This window comes from Cinclus cinclus, chromosome 1 (assembly GCF_963662255.1).
Source record: "Cinclus cinclus chromosome 1, bCinCin1.1, whole genome shotgun sequence".
In the NCBI taxonomy this organism is placed as follows: Eukaryota; Metazoa; Chordata; class Aves; order Passeriformes; family Cinclidae; genus Cinclus; species Cinclus cinclus.
In genome coordinates, this window is record NC_085046.1 from 109,978,741 (window position 1) to 109,996,659 (window position 17,919).

The 17,919-nt window shown below is 40.2% G+C and overlaps 1 protein-coding gene across 8 annotated transcripts in view; it reads left to right on the plus strand.

The window, feature by feature from the left end:
* DTNA (dystrobrevin alpha) overlaps positions 1 to 17,919 on the plus strand; it is a 94,282-nt gene that overhangs the window by 44,962 nt on the left and 31,401 nt on the right. For 3 of the 8 annotated variants that reach the window (XM_062501459.1, XM_062501468.1, XM_062501485.1), the window contains exons 7-13: positions 364 to 530; positions 2,965 to 3,089; positions 6,197 to 6,205; positions 7,635 to 7,715; positions 9,585 to 9,674; positions 15,198 to 15,275; positions 15,906 to 15,998. In XM_062501459.1, coding sequence (XP_062357443.1) covers positions 364 to 530; positions 2,965 to 3,089; positions 6,197 to 6,205; positions 7,635 to 7,715; positions 9,585 to 9,674; positions 15,198 to 15,275; positions 15,906 to 15,998 — 643 coding nt within the window. The remainder of the gene's footprint in view (positions 1 to 363; positions 531 to 2,964; positions 3,090 to 6,196; positions 6,206 to 7,634; positions 7,716 to 9,584; positions 9,675 to 15,197; positions 15,276 to 15,905; positions 15,999 to 17,919) is intronic. The other 5 variants (XM_062501511.1, XM_062501521.1, XM_062501476.1 and 2 more) reach the window with 4 other exon arrangements.

The window sequence follows — 17,919 nt, forward strand, 5'->3', positions numbered from 1 at the left end:
GCTTTCTGTTCTCCAGACTGAACAACTTTATCAGTCTGTTGTCATAGGAGATCCCTCACCTTCATGGCCCTCCTCTGTATTCTGTCACGTATTCTGTTGGACACTGAACACACATTTTTTGCTGCTGTGAGCAGGACGTACGGATACCAGCTCAGAAGTGAAGAAGGGTTTGGTGCCCAGTGTAGGAAGTGTTGCCCATTGCTTAGCACAGGTTGCTGTATTTTCATAGATCAGAGCTGTCAGCAGCATCCAATGCAGCAGATTGCTTTAAACAAAGAAGGGAACACCCTTCAGTTTGGGGTTTGTCATAAACTTTTCTGTGTGTTTCTTTGTTTTTGGCTCACATTTCTTTGTCTCACACAGTCTTCCACCCTGTCGAGTGTTCCTACTGCCACAGCGAGAGCATGATGGGGTTTCGCTACCGCTGCCAGCAGTGTCACAATTACCAGCTCTGTCAGGACTGCTTCTGGAGGGGCCATGCCAGCGGTTCCCACAGCAACCAGCACCAAATGAAAGAGTACACGTCATGGGTAAGGGAAGGCTCCTGCCTTGCTGCAGACTGCTTTGCCCTCCAGACATCAGAGAAGCCCCCAGCCACGGCTCTGGGCATCTGTCTGGCTCAGGCGAGCTGGGAGCTGGGCTGGCACTTTGGATTAGTGACCCTGTCTGGAAGGCTCTGGCCTTGGGAGCATCAGGAAAGCGTGGAGGTGGGAATGTTCTTTCCTGGGTGAGGATCTGGGACGCCTTTGACGGTGTGTGCCACGGTGAGGGCAGCGCAGGAGGGGCTGGCAGCAAGGCACAGGCCCATGGCAGCTTCTCCCATTCCCACAGGACTCATGGTAAAATCGTCATTGGCTTGCTCTATTTGGCTATGTGTAAATGAAACGATGAATACTTAATGCTCATTCATCAATATTTTCAGTTGAGTAGCTGCAGCATATGCGTAGCATTTGGGATGATCCTGGCACTGTAGATTTGAGCGTGGTCACAGGCTTAGATCGCAGTAGCGTTTATTACAGAGAAAAGCTCACTTCAGTCTCGTTGTTAATCAGAATAATGCAGTGTTTTTTCTCAGCCGAAAGAGAAGTATCAACAGCTGCTGGAACCTTAACCTTCCCTGAAGGGCATGAGACTTGAAAAGTCAGCTTTGCATGGACTGGAGCAAAGCCCCAATAGAACCCCTTGGTTACAGAGCATCAAAACCCTTTGGGGTTCAGATCCAGAGATCAGCAGAAAATACCTAATTAATCTCAAACATTTCAAAAATATATTGATAAGAAAAGGAAAATTATTCATATGGCAAAAGCTTGCATTTGTGCAGTTCTTTGTGTTTATTTTGTAACAAAGTTCTGATGTTTAATTTTTTTAAATGTTTGGTCTTCTGTCGATAGAACAGGCAAGGGTTAAATTTGACATGGTTTGCTCAGTATGCCAGTCATACAGCCCTGCACTGTAAACCCAGCAGACCTGGGTCTGTAATTGTTTTTGTGGGTCCTAATTGCTGCTTGTTGCATAGACAAAAATGGCCAGAGTTTAGTATCTGAATAGGAAAAGTGCCCACTATGTAGCTCAGACTCCTTTCCTAACAGCAATTCGTGCTATAAAATCCATTTTTTGCTGTAGCCAGGGAGCTGTAATTAGAGGTAGGAAGTAATTGGAAAACTTAAGATTTCTGCTCAGCGGAAGACAAAAATGTGACCGCATGCCTAGTGCTTTCAAATGTTTCCTTGCTAGAAACAAATGTTTTGCTTCAAGTTTGAATTGCCTTTCTGTAGCATTCATTAGCATTTGTTCAAACCTCGTTAGCATTCTCCATAATGCATCAGTATCGAGCTCCACATCCATGGAAGTGTTCACGGATGCAATGGAAATCAACTGTTCTCAATTCAGAGATAAATAGCATTTATGATGAAAGACAAAGAACTTTAACTTTACATGTTTGGGTTGGATTTGTCTAACAGAAATATTTCATTATGGGCTTGGTGACAGTCATAAGTCAATGCAGGATGTGTATGCACAAATACAAAACCCTTTCTGTCAAATTCCAAAAAGATTTTTCAATTTCAGCCTCTAGAGCTGTGTTTTGGGGAGAGGAGACAGTGTAAGGATCACTAACCCTCTTTTACTGGCAGAGAACTGAATCACAGAGAGCTGAGTTGAATTCCCTGAGAATCCCTCACACAGCCTAAAAGACACCCTAGATCTCAGAGATCCCTTAGAAGGGAAGTTGAGTTTACTACCCAACTATATAGTCTCCAAACAAAACAGAAGGCAGAAGATGCCGATTTTTTTTTACACACTGATGAAAGTTAAGCTTCTTGCACAGACCCTCCCCATCTTTTGGGGACAGTGACAGTACATCAGTCTCTTTTGAAGAGCTGTTGCCACAGTGGGGCAATTCCTGGCAAGCCGCTGTCTCAAATTTCCATTCTCCAGTGGTCAGTGGCCACAGGAGGTGGAAGAGAAGCTTTGTAATAGCAGCTAAACAGTACAGGGTACTGGAAGTGAGGAGGGAAATACTAGTGAGGGGGAAGAACAAAGCAGCCCAGTGCCTGGCCCACATCCAGGAGGGAAATGGTGTCCCATACAGTGTATCTATAGGGACAAGCACACTCAGATTCGTTCTCCTTGCACTCCCAAGCTGGTGAGGTACAAGCTAGCACCAGTCCAGGCGACACAAACTGTGCTGTTCGTTCAACACAGCATGGCAACAAAAAGCCGTGGCAACTGTCCCTATAGATACACCCCCACCCTGCTCTAAAGGCTGCTGAAGATAACAGTAATCCTTCCCCAGACAGAGCTCTCTTTGCCTTACCAGACTCTCTACGTGGGAGGGGGGCAAGGGGGATATCAGTCCATAGGTAGCTGAGCTGTTAGAGCTTCGTGTTGTTTTGTGCTTCCTATAGCAGAAACAGTATGCACCTTACTTGTCCAGATTACCTCTACCTTCCTTGTTCCTCCCAGAAATCACCTGCTAAGAAGCTAACTAATGCACTTAGCAAGTCTTTAAGCTGTGCTTCCAGCCGTGAACCTTTGCACCCAATGTTCCCTGACCAGCCTGAAAAACCTCTAAACCTGGCTCATATTGTGTAAGTATCTGTGTGCTGTAGAGGAAGTAAGCTTTGTTGTAGGAGTTGGTTGCACCAAGTGTAGATACTACAGCTCTGAACAAAGCAGGAGGCAGATGTGGCTTGTCCAGCTCAATGCATCACAAGTGCAAATTTGCTGGTAGGGATATTTAGTGTAAAAGTGTTCTTCTGGTGTGACTTGACTTGAAAAATCAATGGAATATAAACGTACAATCAAATACTGGGACACAACTTCGGAATGTCCCCATTCTCCTCAAGAGATGTCCATGCAGTTTCATGGAGTTTCAGCACTTTGGGATGTATTGATGCTGAGAACATCAGTTCTGTCATCTAGAGACTCCTAACTTCAGTGTATCACAGGTGTATCTTGACACAAGGCACCAGAGAAAAGTGAAATCAGACCAATTTTGTATAAAAAAGTGTCAAAAGTTCTCACTGACTTTAGTGGAGCTGTGGCTTCACCCAGCCTTGAAGAATTGTGTCAGTCTGCATAAAAAGTGTGCCTTCAACTGTTAAGGCACTTGAAAAGAGTCTATTATCCTTATTTTTTGTATGTTGAGAAGGCAAGATGATTTTTTTGGTATAGTAGCATGTCACTACTTTTTTTCTGCAGGAGTCAAGAAACCCAAAGCAGAAAAAAATGTGTTTGTGCAGGGTTGGGAAAGTACTACTTTGGATGACTTTTTTTCTAAAGCATGTCCACTACCCATAGTGGCTGACACTCAGATTTTCTCATTCATCAATTTGGCTTACCTTTGCTTCCTGGGTCCTTAAAAAAAATGGGAAAAAAGAATTAAGTTTCCCCTAAAATCAAGGAAAAATTAAGACATTGGTTGGAAGAAAGGTACAAAGAAATTAATTTCGAAAAATATTCCAAAAATACTGTATTTATCTGGTAAATTTCTTAAGATCTTTCTTAACCATGTTCCCAGGGCTCCTGACTGAAGCATTTCAGGCAGCAGCTATTGGAATTTTATTTACATGCTGCATGTCTATGTTAGTGGCTGCTGGAACTGTTCTGGTCTGAATTATTATACATATTTACCTTTGTTCATCCTGAATATTTGTATGTAGCATCTTTAAGGGCAAGTGCACACCAGCCATTGTGGGCTGTGCAACACCTGGAAATTTCACCCAACCTGCCTGACATTTTAAGGATGAATTATGCTGATGGTCCTCCTTATGTGTTTATAGCAGAACTTCTTCAAGGTGTAAGAGAGTGCTCTAGTCTTCAGAGACAGACAGATACATAGTGCCTCTGACAGATACATAGTGCCAAACCCTTGTCACGCTTGTCAGTTAAAACCCCTGCACCTCTTTATGGAAGAGTACTGGGAGGATGTTGTTCTTTGGCAGAAATGATCCGGAGCTGGATCTGCTGAGCTCCCTCACTGCTGTGCCTGGCCCTGCTGGCAAGTCAGTGATAATTTCACAGGGTAGATTTTGGCCATCCTAAAGGGAAATAGAGAGAGAGAGGGGGCTTGAAAGAGAAGCCTCTGTTCTGTGTTGGCTGGGAGATCTTGAAGGCCTGGGTATATGACAAAATATAAAAGGTAGTGAAACTGGGCTACTGTGAATAGATTAAGTGCATCTAGGCAAGACAAGGGGAAGGTATCATAATTAAATAGGAACTGATCCAAATTTTTGCTGTGAAATTAACACCTCCCTTATTCCTAAATATACAGACAATTTAGAGTGATGGGATGTGAGAAGAAACCACCATCTATTCTGTTTTATGACAGTTTCTTTTTATTCATAGATTGATGGTAATATAACTTGGCAATATATAATGGCTATAACGATGCATGAGTGAGAAACCTGTAAGTTGTAGAGGTATCATGATCTACAGCATAATTGACACAAATTAACTGAGGGGAAAGGTATGCTACCGAGCCTTGTCAAGAATATCTTCTTGCTAATGCGATTTTTATTTTTAAACATAATGAAAGTTGGGAGAAACAGCTCTGGGCAGGAATCCAGGCAAAAAGGGTGTTTATATTTTCATTGGATGGAAGAATTTTGGCAACAAAACAGTATCCTTTTCTTAGCTTCTAGCTTAAATGAGGACAGGTGCTCCCTGCATTACTACAGAGACTTTCCTTTTGATTTTTCTTCCACCTTTGACTGGCACCAGACAAAAAGACTGAATTTTTTTTTTTTGTTTTACTGGTTCCATGCAAAATTTTGAATTATGCAAGAAATACATCTAAAGCCCCATCTAAAGAAGTAGTTACAAGGTGTCATAAACCTGATGGTAGAGCTTCTCCCACTGATGGAGGGGTCATTTTTCCTCTCTGTACATAAGAATAGCAACGTGAAACAAAGTCCAGACTACAGAGGTGACAAATGGCATGGCCATGGAGGTATTTTTCAAATACATTCTCTACTGGCCTGACTTAATTTCCATCTTAAGCCTGTGGGAGCATTATTTTTTACATCAGTGTAAACAGATAAGAGCAGCCTGGAGCATTTCGGAAAATTCTTCCTATTTAATTTGTTTTATTACTGTGGATATACATTGCACCATAGCATGCTTTTATTACATAGCATATTTCAATAGCAGTAACTGTTTTCTGTCTCCTTGAGGACAGTTAATTCAGTATCAATAGCTCACTTTTATCAGAAAGCCTAATCACTCTCTTTCAGTTTAAAATAACCTCAGAAAGATATAATCTATAGTCAATAGCTGAATTTTCCTTTGCTTTGCAATAAAATCTCTTGTTCTTTTCTTACCACATCACACAATTCTATGTGTTGAACATCCATTTGACATTCAGGTGGAACCTGAGGACCATGACAGTGGGCATCAGCCTTTAAGAAACTTACCTTGGGAAAGCTCTGGATTAGTTTCATAGAATTGTTTTCATTATGAGAATTGACGAAGTAATGCTAATCAGGAAAGTCTTGGAGTTTAAACACATCTGTACACAAGAGTAACTTTGCTTTTGTAGACAGATCAATGACCTTTTATGCATAGAGGCTCTCATGTTTTTTGTAGAATCAGGGTCATAAGAATGAGTATGTCCAATGTATTACTTAGACCATATAAGTATTAAACTGAAAATTTAATTAATTATCTCTTTTCCATTTTATTCTGCCTGCAAAAGAGATACTTGGTGAGTATTTTTCTTCTTCAGTACACTTGTTGGAGGAAAAACTTGGAAAAATTTTTATAATCTTGGTATTACAAAAAAAAAATCAACCACTTCTCTATGAGTACCTGGAAGACAAAAGACTGCTTCTCAAATTCATGACTGATCAGAACTGGACATTTTCATGTGTTTCTGCAGATGCAGGGTTTGGTTAAAATTGTATTTTCATATAAATAAATAAATAACACTCCACATCCTGTCTCTTTCAAAGTTCTTAAAATCAGTGTGGCATTACCGTGCTGAGAAATTATTTTGAATTTTTCAAATGTCATATTTTTTGCCTCTTTATAACAAGTTACAGGACAAAATATATAGTAATAGTTCAGTTCAGTTGTGCAGAGCTGTCTTGGAAATGCTTTGGTTGACCAATTGTCTTGCACAGTTGTAGCCCAGTGAATATTTTGCTGGCTACCATATTTCAGATTGCACATCTGCAGAATTCGAAAACCAAGATAGATCTTCCACAGAAACTAAAGGGAATACTAACCAAATTGAGGTCTGAATTATAAGCTGCTTCAGATTCTGCTCGTATCTGATTGAAAGCCCTGTGATTTTAATAACATACCTTTTAGTTGTTCCTGAGCAGATAGATCTTTTGCCCAGTGTTCCATAAGAAGTCTGCTAAGAAGGGGAAATTTGTCCTTAATGGATACAGAAGGAGAAAATTATACACAGATTGTTTTTAAGAGTAGATAGTAAAAGAAAGCAGAAGAAAATTCCTTCCTGTTTCATTTCTTGTAAAAGCCGGAAATAAAGAATGTAATAATAAAATCATCATTACTAATGGGTCCTCTTGAACTAAATACTTTCTTTAAATTTTGACTTGGGGATTTGATACACTGGTTAAAAATCTTTGCCATCAAACCAGTTTAAAATTCTGTGCATATTTTATGGGATGCTGAGAGCTTGGGTACACTGTGGTCACTATGTGGATGTGGCAGCATGGAGCTTAGTACCAAGAATAATTCATGAAAAGATGCATCATTTATTGCCAGTTCCATTCTGCAGACCTCCATGCTGCCACAGAAAACTGCCTGCCAGTGCTCATCCTGGCTGGTTGAAAGCAGAGACTGCACCCTGGACTGTTGCCTCTGGAAGGGAACAGTGGCACTGTGGCTGTTTTACCAAAGCAGGGGGAAAATAGTCAAGCAGATTGCTTAAAACTCACCTCAGATCACACCAAAGGCATTATTTCCCTCCAGGCCTAAGTACCAGTGTATTTTTATCAATTTCTTAGAATTTGCAACATCTATAATTTGAAACTATTACTATGTAGAGCAGAAGATGCCAGTTGCAATGTCACTTCAAACAAGCTCATTCTGTTATACATAAATACTGCTGATGGAGGGGGATTTGGTACAAAATTAATGCAGCTGGATATTTTGCCTTTCAGGCCCCCCCGACCTGTAACCAGCATGAATGACACACTCTTCTCCCATTCTGTTCCCTCAGGAAGTCCCTTTGCAAACAGAAGGTGAGTTCTTATCCTTATTTATATGAAATCATTATATGATAGTGGTGGAAGTTTCAATTTTCAGTTCCCTCACAGGGGTAAAAAAAACCCAACCCCCCCTGACACAGTAGAATCAAGAGATGTGAGCAGAGAAATGCCTTGGTTAATTTGGACTGACACCCAGACATCTGAATGGAGAGCTGGAGTTAAGGCACCCCAAGCTCCCCACAGCAGGGCACTGAATTTCAGCTCTCATTTGAACCATTCTGACCCACTAAAATGTGCTCACATGCAACCCCAGGCGTCCTCCCAGAGGGACCTAAAATGGGCAACTGGTGAGAAGCTATTTTGTTAGAGCACTATGGGAATAGGAACTGGGACATGCTATTGCCTACTGGGAATGCCTGTATCGTACTGCAAGATATAGATGAACAAAGAGAAGATGTCTTCATACTTCCAAGACATAGCAAGACATCCTTTCTTCTGTTAAACCATTCTGATTTTCATTAAAATCAACAAGGGAGAAGGAGTAGTTTTGGAATATGGTAGCTGATCCTTCAGTAAACAAGCAAGGGAAGTCTCATCAGAAACATAAATCCCAAAGAAGAGGTGCTTGCAGCTGACCGTACATTTTGACTCATTATTTTGGCTCATCCAGCCAAAATATGTGTGTAGCATTTGCTAGCTATCTGACCACATCTATGTAAGCCTACAAAGGTACATAGGTAAGGAGGTGGCAGGAAGAAGGTATCTTCCTGCTCTCTTAGGGAAGATGAGCAGTGTGTCTTCCTTGGGTGCATTTTATTGCTTGACTCCTGCTGTGTGTGTCAGTGCTTCAGCATTCCCAAATGACTAAACACAGTCTCTGGGTATGCACAACTACATATTTTAACACCAAAACTGAAACCAAACCTGCAGTGTACACTGCAAAGTCAGAGTAAAGATGGTTTACTACCTCTTTGATTTATGAATTTTGTTACCATGATCTGTAACTGTAAATTCTCAGTGTTATCTCAGTGCTAGTGGGTGTGACTGAGATGCTTTTTGAAAGCCAGTCCCAAAGCAGCCCCCAAGGCCAGATCTGCTGCCTGTACAGAGACTGCAAACGCAGATTCATTTCTGTTGCTGGAATATATGGGGTTTATGTGCAAGGCATTGTATTTGTAGCCTCTCCAGGAGAGGTCACTAAAAGCAGCACTCTTTAAGAGTGTTGCTGATGCTTCTGTTTATTCCCTAGATGTCCCTGTGCTCAATCAACAAAAACACACTTTGCTCTTTAGGCCAGGGTCTTGCAGTAAACACTCACAGCAGTGTCTACTGTGCTGCTTGTCTTTCTTTGCCTGTAAAACACACCTGTTTATTTTACCTTTGTCTTCATTAGTAGCTGACTGTCTTTATCTATCAGATTTAAACATACATGCTTCCTGAGCTGTTAGAATTCCTTGTTTTTTTCCTAGGAAACACTCCTTGATGAGAATCCCCTGAAGGCATGTGATAGTACCACCCCCCTCAAGCATAGGTACCCAGACTTCCTTATAAGTGGGAAGTGTGACATCCCTGTACAGTTAAAATTTTCCATGATGCAGGAGTCATTCTGGCTCTTTTAGAATTAACTGTACCCTGTATCAATTACATTGATTGTATATTAGAAGTTTTGTAACTTTTGTTTCACTGACATAGCAGGATTTTAGGAGTTTGACAGCTTATTCTCAGTATTTTTTTTTTACCTTTTACAAATTTAATTTTCATCTTTTTATTGATGAAACAAACAGCCAAGTCAGTATTCTTCTAAATTAATTGGATTTATTGTTACGAACCCTCTCTGAACACTCTGTTCTCTGTGTATTCTTTTTGAGGTATTAACAAGGTTTCATTGTTTGAATCATTCAGGTTACTTGGGGGTATAAATGCAGCCAGTCCTGTGGCTGATGAGCATTCTCTTATAAAGCTGTATGTAAATCAGCTTCACAACAATTCACGGTCAGTATGAGAGCACTAACCTACTAATCGCAGTAGTTCTGTAGCTCATGCACTAAATCATTAGCAATTCTGCTAAACTACTCAAAATATTCTTTAAGGAAGGCTCTGATGGGCTAGAGGGTTTCTTTGGCTCTAATTAGTCTTTTGAATAGACTTCCTGCTGGCTGTGGGCTTTGCCAACTTCTCTTGCTTCTGCACAGCACAAGTCTTTCATTTTACCCTTTCAAGTAGGATTAATATTGATGTGTCCAGTGGAAGCTGGAAACATTGCTTTTGAAAACTGAGAAAACTTCACCTTTATGGTTCCATCATCAGTGTATGACTTGCCGGTTGTGTTCTTAACCAAGGGATGAAAGAGGCATGCACAAAAGCCTGGAAATGACTCCAGGTCTCACAGCCAGCATCCTCTGCCTCAGCTCTCGCCGTGGGTGGCTGCTGTTCTGCCCTAAGTTCTGCTTGCCAGTAACCCTCCCCAGACCCCTCAGCTTTGCTTTTCAAAATGACCACAGGAAAGGCAGATCTAAGTCCTACTAAAACTAATGAAAACTTCCCATTTACATAGTGAGCACTGGACTTGGACCCATGCCTCTTGTTGCTGCACCCTTTTTTCCAGCATTCCCTCACATCTCAGTGACCTAAAGGAAGATTCTGTTTCATTCTGCATTTTAAAAAATACACAGTTGCATAAGAATGGTTTCCCCATCTTTTTTTTATGTGGAGTGTAATATCCTGTCCTTTTTTTTTTTCCTTATTAATCTATGAGCATTAACTATATTTCAGTAAGAATTGTAGATCCATAGGTACTTTTCTGCTAAATGCCAAGATCTTCATTCTGGGTTAGACTAGTAACTGTATTCATTCTTTTAAGTTGTACTGTTACTACTGCCCTGGGAAAATCAGGCATCATTAATGGAAGCTCACGTTCTTAAACATCAGAGAAACAGACTTTGATGGCTGTGTTTGCAATTGTTCTGATTTTATATTAAATACTCCATGATTCATGTTATAATAAGAGTACAAACTCAGAGTAAGATTTCTAGCTGGATGTAATCAACACTAAAAGCACTGCTGGGCTGTGTTTTCACAGCAGATTACTTATGGTTACTTTAATTTTTGTTGCAGTCTAGTCCAGAGATTTCAGATAGCTTTAAATGAAGTTTCTATGTAACTTGAATATTTATTCAAAGGAGAATTGGCAGAGAATGTCATTCATAGCATTCCCATGGTATTTATTTCAGCTATTTGTGTTCACAGAAGAACATAGCCATTCTAACCAGTTTCTCTCTGTAGCAGCAAATGCTAAATTCAGCACAGCAGCTCATTCTGCTGCTGCAAATGGATAGCATCTCCTAAGTCCAGCACACTACCATCTTTATTTCTGGATGCATGGGTGGAAACTGGAAATTAACTGGGAGGATGGAGAAACTTGTTAGAGGAAAGATCTTTGATATTTGCTAAATGCAGTGACAAATTGCAGGAACAGCTGAAAGGAGATGGAACATTATATACTATTTACACTTTAATTGCATCCAAAGCACAGATTTTGGGTGGGTTACACAATTACTCTAAAGCTCAAAGGAAGTTTGGTTCAGACTTTCCCTAGGATGCTTTTTAATTTCTTCAAACTGTTTTAGAAATAAAGTCCACTTAAAATTTCTGTGCTTGTTTGCTTAGTTTGAGCCAGCAAGTCCATAAGAGAGCTTTAATGAGGAGGTTGGCGTAACAATCACAAGCACCTTTCTTCTAAATGTATCCAGTGTGGAAATTGGTATCAACAATGTGCTCTGTACAGCTCAAGAAAAGCTTTAAAGCACTTGTGTTAGAAAATAAGGAACAGAAATCTGTGATCTTCTCCCAAGTACCAAAGCATGGTCATTTGCTGTGTTGACAGCTAACATGATTAAAACCACAAGGCCTGTAATTCTTCTGCTGTAGCTAATATTCAGGGTTTTTCTCTCATTTGTCTTTGCAATTTCTGATGGCCTAGAGGGCAGCAGAACAAGGGAATATTACTGCAGAGCAGGTAATGCCCTTGTAAACCCAATGATTTGGATAGGTTACATCAAAACAAGCAAACTTGCTAGAAACTTTTGTCCGGTCAAGAGAAATAACTCTATACACTGAATTAATGGTTTTTTTTCCGTATTTGAATAATTTTGTTCCCCAGCTGCAGTCTGTCATAAAGTCTATCATTTTAAGTCTGACTTAAAATATATAGCTGCCACAGTAATGGGCACAATCTCCTCTTTCTTTATAAATGTTTTCTTTAAGCTATTGAATTATTGAGCTTAGGTAGGATAGGATTAAACAGAATGTTTTTATCTTGCATTTTTCTCAGCCCCCCCTTCACAGCTAATGCATTTATTTCTTCTAAAGGGGTAATAAACTGTAATAAATGGTGTGATGCAACACATTCTGATGAACTTGAAATGTCTTGGCAATTGTGTGATAGATAGGAAGAATGTGCTATGATATCTGATACCCATCGCCAAGGAGAAATTGAGTCTTATTTAATGCTGAGTCAGAACGGCTGGTGCCTTTTTTGAACCCCACATAGAAGTTAAAGAAATTGGATATTCTACCTGGGCATAACAAGAGATTAGGCTAGATTTCTAGTCAACAACTAACTTGGAGCAAAACATACTGATTGCTGCTGTTCTCCATGTTCCTGTCTCTAAGGAGTGTGGAAGACTTCCAAATGCATGTTGTCTTTGCATTTTGTTTTCAATGATGAGAAGCCTTATTTCATCTGCAATATTCTACCTGGCTAAAGGAAAGGTTTCTATGTTTGATTGTTTAGTAGTCAGGTAGATACTAATGAGGGCATAACATTTACACCAATATTGTTAGATCTATATCTTTAGAGACACTTGCTCATAGCTGGAGGGTTTGTCTCTAACTTTGGGTGGAGAAACATTTTTTGGAATCTAACAAGGTGTTCCATTTTAGCAGGAATGTATCTTTAAAATAGCTGTTCCAGTTGGAAATTCACTGTGGCCAGAACAATCTCTGAGGTATTAGTTGTATTTTGGGGAACATGTGGAGGATGTAGGAGGATGTGGAAGAGCAAGAAGGACAAATGTCAACTCTTCCCAATGAAGGAGGGTTGAAGGTGGAATCATAGACAAAGGTGAAAGGGATTATAAAGGAGGCAGTCTAACCTCAGTATCCAAAGATACTGAACTTATAAAAGAGTTAGTAAGCACCTGGAGGATAATAAACAAGAAATAACCACCATAGACTTGTCAAGAACAAATTATATTAACCAAACTAATTTATTTTATTGACAGGGTGACTGATCCAGTGGGTAAAAAAAGAAGCATCAGATACAGTACAGGTTGACTGTAGAAGGACTTTATACATAGTCCCAGATGACACAGGACTAGCAAAGGAAATACAGAACATAGGGAAATTAGTAAAAGAGCAACATTGGAGATGAATAATGACATTTTCAGAAGTTTGCTGTTGCTTTAGGAGAAGGACATCTGTTGGGATTCTTGAAAGCTATCCTAAATCAGACACTATGCACTATTTCTCACAGTGACTTAATGGAAGCAATAGAGTGAATATATCCAATTTCTAGGTGGTACAAAGGTTGAAATAGTTATGGAAAGGAGTACTTAGAGAACAGTTTCCAAATACAATTTTTAAAAAGTAGCTAGTAGCAATGGTAGTAATTCATGTCCAAATGATCTGAAATGAATTACAGGAGAGTTAGTAATTATAAATGAAAAGCGCTGTAGCAAGCAAGCAAATAGTCAAATAAAAGATGGGAGCATAACTGGATGGATAGAAATATTTTAACAGAGGACCTAGCAGTTGCAGTGAACCACAAACTAATTGAAGTCAGCAATACAATTGTTAGATTGCATTTGACCCTGGAACATCATCTGGAAAGCCATTAAAACTCATTCCCCAGAGGAGGAGACATCTGCCTAGAGGTTTGTATGCAGTTTAGGGCAACAGCACAAGGGTAGATCTGCTAACCAACATATCTGGAGTCCAGAGGAGACACCCAAACATCAGAAAAAGAGAGAAAATGTAACTCGTGAGAAAAGGTTGGAAGATAAAGTTTGCTTAATGAACTGAGAAGGAATGGGGTGTGGATAGACATGGTATCATTTGCTCAGTGAGTAATCTTTGTTTGCCTGTCTCTCCACACTAACTGTGTGTCTTCTGGAGAGTAGGAGACAAGAACTTGTGGTGGGTGGAGGGCGCACTGTTACAAAGCATAGCACAAAATCTGCCCTGAGGTCTTCAGTCTCCCACTGTGGCAACATATTTATCTGCACTTTTAGAACTGAAAGGTGCATTTTTGGCTGAAATGGCACGCCTTGTACCCTGTGAGTGCATTTTCCTTCTGTAACTGCGAAGAAAACATGTGGAAAATGTATCCTTCTAGATGGCATGGTGCATGTTTATCTGCATGGATATTGCCCCAGTGGAAGTGCAATACACATATGTAGCATGCTGATGGGCAGAGAAATGTGAAACAAGCACTTTGTCTTGCTGTGCAGTACAGCATTTCATTCAGCTATCTTACAAATTTATTATAAATCAATAGGCTTGAGTTGTCAGGACAACCTTTGGTCCCGTCCTCTTCAGAACCCCAACTGCCAACCTTACCCTCCCAAAAGGAGGGGAATTACGCACATCTTGCCTCACTGAATTCCTTCAATTATTAAATGTTTTGAAGATTACCATGCACCACATTTGTGCAACATTATCTGCCTGAGTTCACACACAGACCCATACACCCCTGGATGCACAGATGCATCCATGCTCACACACCCATGAGGTGCCAAACCAAATAATAGTGAATAAATTTTAAAAATAAGAAAGTAAAATATAATTTTGTTTTGCTTTGTTGTTTCTTAAACCAAAAAAATCTGCAGCATGGGAAAAAAAAGAACATTTCCAACATTTCCCATTTTTAGCTAGTGGTAGCTTGTTAACATGGATATTTAAGTGTTGGGAAAGATGCAGTTACTGCAATCCATTAAATGCTGTAATTCGGGGGGAAAAGTGTGTTTGGTGAACTATACATTATTTTAAATCAACAGAAGAGCAGTACTTCTGAAAATTAAACTGCTTTATCCCATCACTGCACCCAAATAAATGCCTTTCCATAGATTATTGAAACCATCTTAATGTGGAGAAAAGCAATTTAGCTGTTACGGTAAAGCTTTCCCAGCTTGAAAGCAGCATTTGAGATTGTGTTTATCTTGGACTCCATTTGGAAAATACACGAGCCTTCATCTCTCCATTTGTGAGAGAAGCATAAATTGTTTGTGCTTTGTCATTTCTGTAGTGGAGGCTTTAATAGTTTGCTTTTGGAAAACAGGAGGGAAAACTTGTAATTCATGATTTTGCATTTCCTGAAGTTTTCTAGAATTCCTTTAAAGCTTTTATTATTTTTATTCAGTGCAGGGCACTCAAATGAGCTTCTCCAAATTCCATTCTATAATGAATTTCAGACATGACTGTTTACCCTCTTCTTAGTTTTCCTGTCTTATTAACTAGCTCTCCTTCCAAGAATACTGAAGTAGAGCAGAGCAAACTTCTGGCTAGGGCTGCTCCAGCTTTCTTGAAAGGCAAAGGGTAAGTTAAACAGAGAGTATGTTCTTAACATGCACTAACACAGCTAAACCAAAACATTTGCCTCTGTCCCTCCCACTTGTAATGTATTCTGTATACATCTTTCCTGAGAATATTGTCATAATCAATTAACCAGTGAGCTAAGTAAGGCACTTTTAAATGTTTTTATGTACTTCTGGATGCATAAGGTCTTGATCAGACACTTCCAAGTAAATTCAGCTGGTGAATTCAGTGTTAGTCATGTATGTTGCATATCTATATTAATGTTTGTGTGCAATATATAGTATATTAAAACAAATAATGCTGACCCCTCTACGTGCTGTATTTTGTAATGAATGCTGCTGTACAGCTCCAGAGCTTCAGTCCCAGGCCTGATCTGGCATCTCACTGTTTTCTGAGGCTGGCTCTGTCATCAAGTGGGATGCTACAATCCTAAATCACTAAACACTAAACATGTAAGTTACAATAATAACAAAATAATTTCTGCACTTGGTGTGTTTTGATTTATTTTTTTTTCTAAGAACGCTGAAGTATTCATTCCTAGATTGCCATCTGACAATCTTATTGCTGCTGCTCTCTCTGTGTATCTCTGTGTCTGTCTGGATCACACCCTGTCCCCCGGCCCGGTTTCAGGTTACAGTACAGCCTCGATGTTGCAGACAGGCTGGCTGATGAACATGTGCTCATCGGGGTGTATGTCAACATGCTACAGAGCAACCCCGCACGGTTAGTGCAGGTTTGGCAACTTTGGGGCACCCAAGAAAGGGACCTTGCTCAGCCAAATGCTTTCTCTGTTCCCTCCTGGCCAGGAGCTGGAGCAGCATTTCATGAGCACTGACTCGACGTGAATGTGTTTGAATATGGGGTATGTCCTGCCAAAGTTGCTGGATTGTGGCTCTGGCTGCTGTTCTCTTTACTGAGGCTTGCAAGGTATTGCCAAGTATTGCAAATAATTGCTTAGTTAAGGATGGCTATGCAAATTGTTTGGGATACTGAGCTCTAGGCAATACAGGACTTCATGGTGGTACAGAAATCTTCACATACTGATTAAACAAGCCCGTGTTTTCAAGGTATTGATGTTTAGCTTCACCTTCCTTGAAAGTTAAAAACTGTAATAATATATAAATAATTAAATCGTTACAATAATTTTCTTACTAACCTACTGAGAGAAATTCATTTTTATTTTCACATGTTAGGCATTGCTTTTAAATCTGTCTGATTTCTGCATTGTTTGAAACTTGTATACAAATTTTCCCTTCTCTCATTTAGACTCAGGGGTTTTAAATGGGTATCTTGAACATAATTCATTGTTTCTGCTGGAGTGGTTATAGAGCTTTGTCTCCTAAACCCATCAGCTGTCCCAGCATTTGAGATGCTAGCATTGCAGCCTGCCATGCCAGGGAAGGGAAACACTGCCTCACCTCTCCAAGTGCAACAGAATTCCATAGACTTTGCAGCCCTGTGCCAGCAGGGTGGTGAGCAGAATATGGCCCTAGAAAATGTGGTGCTGAGAAGAAAACTGTATTGTTCCTACTAAAACGATGCTCAGGAGGTTTATTTTGCTCATAGCAAACCCTTCAATTTCCTGTGCTGCCACTGCAGAATATTGCCTGGGTTAGAAGGAAGTCTCCATTTACTGCTGTATGTAGGAGGCACCAAGCAGCTTCATTTAGCAGAGTGAATGCAGTGGTTCTCTGCAATCTTAAAAAAAAATCACTTCTGCATGTAGCTCCTGTTGAAAATGGGAGTAATTTGTCATGCCCAGTGCATAAAAAAGTCTGCCTCCATTGTCCTGGATCTGCTTCTTTACTCTCTAGCCCACTGAAATGTGCCAGTGGTGGAGGCTTAAAAAGGCAAACTAGGTTTTAGTGAGGAAAATGAAAGCCATTTATCCTAAAGAAAAACATTTTCAAGGGCAATTTCATTGCTGAAGAAGCACTTCCAGAAATCAGGCTTACTGAGGAATATTGACCCTGTGGCTGTGAAAGCAGCCTCTTGGGGGCATGTGGGTGACCAGTCATTGCCCACCCATGACTGAGGATAGGAATATGCTGCCACCTGCTCTGGTGTGACAGGGAGAAGGAAATGTGGTCCTGGCTACCGTGAGTGACTTACTTGATACGCCTGTTCAGGAAGGAAGTGAAGAATGGACATGGTATAGGGTAATTCTTGGTGCTAGGCTGGTTTGCCAGGCATGGCATTTTGGATGCCATGTCTAGGATTCATTTAGCTTCAGTGAGGGCTACCAGTTCCTCCCGAGACCTCTTTGTGGGTGCCTCACCTCATCTGTACTGTTTTCATCCTCCAAATTTTATTCTTTATATTCCAACCTGTGCCCTCAAGGCTTTGAGCCAACCTCACCAAGTCATAGCACCTTTGTTTCCAAATATGCATATACAAATCATATGCCGTGATATTCAGCATTTATTTGGTTTTGAGAAATGAATGGGGGAGTGACTGATAATTACCTTAATTGTTAAAACAACTGATGCAAAGCATGGTACATAACATCAGATTACTGACATTAAATCACTGCAGTCACAGCATCCTGACTGAGAAACAATCTCTGTTATTTGTATAATTACATTTTGACAGAAATATAACCTGGAGGGACAGTAGTCTTAGTCAAGCATCAGACCATACTGCA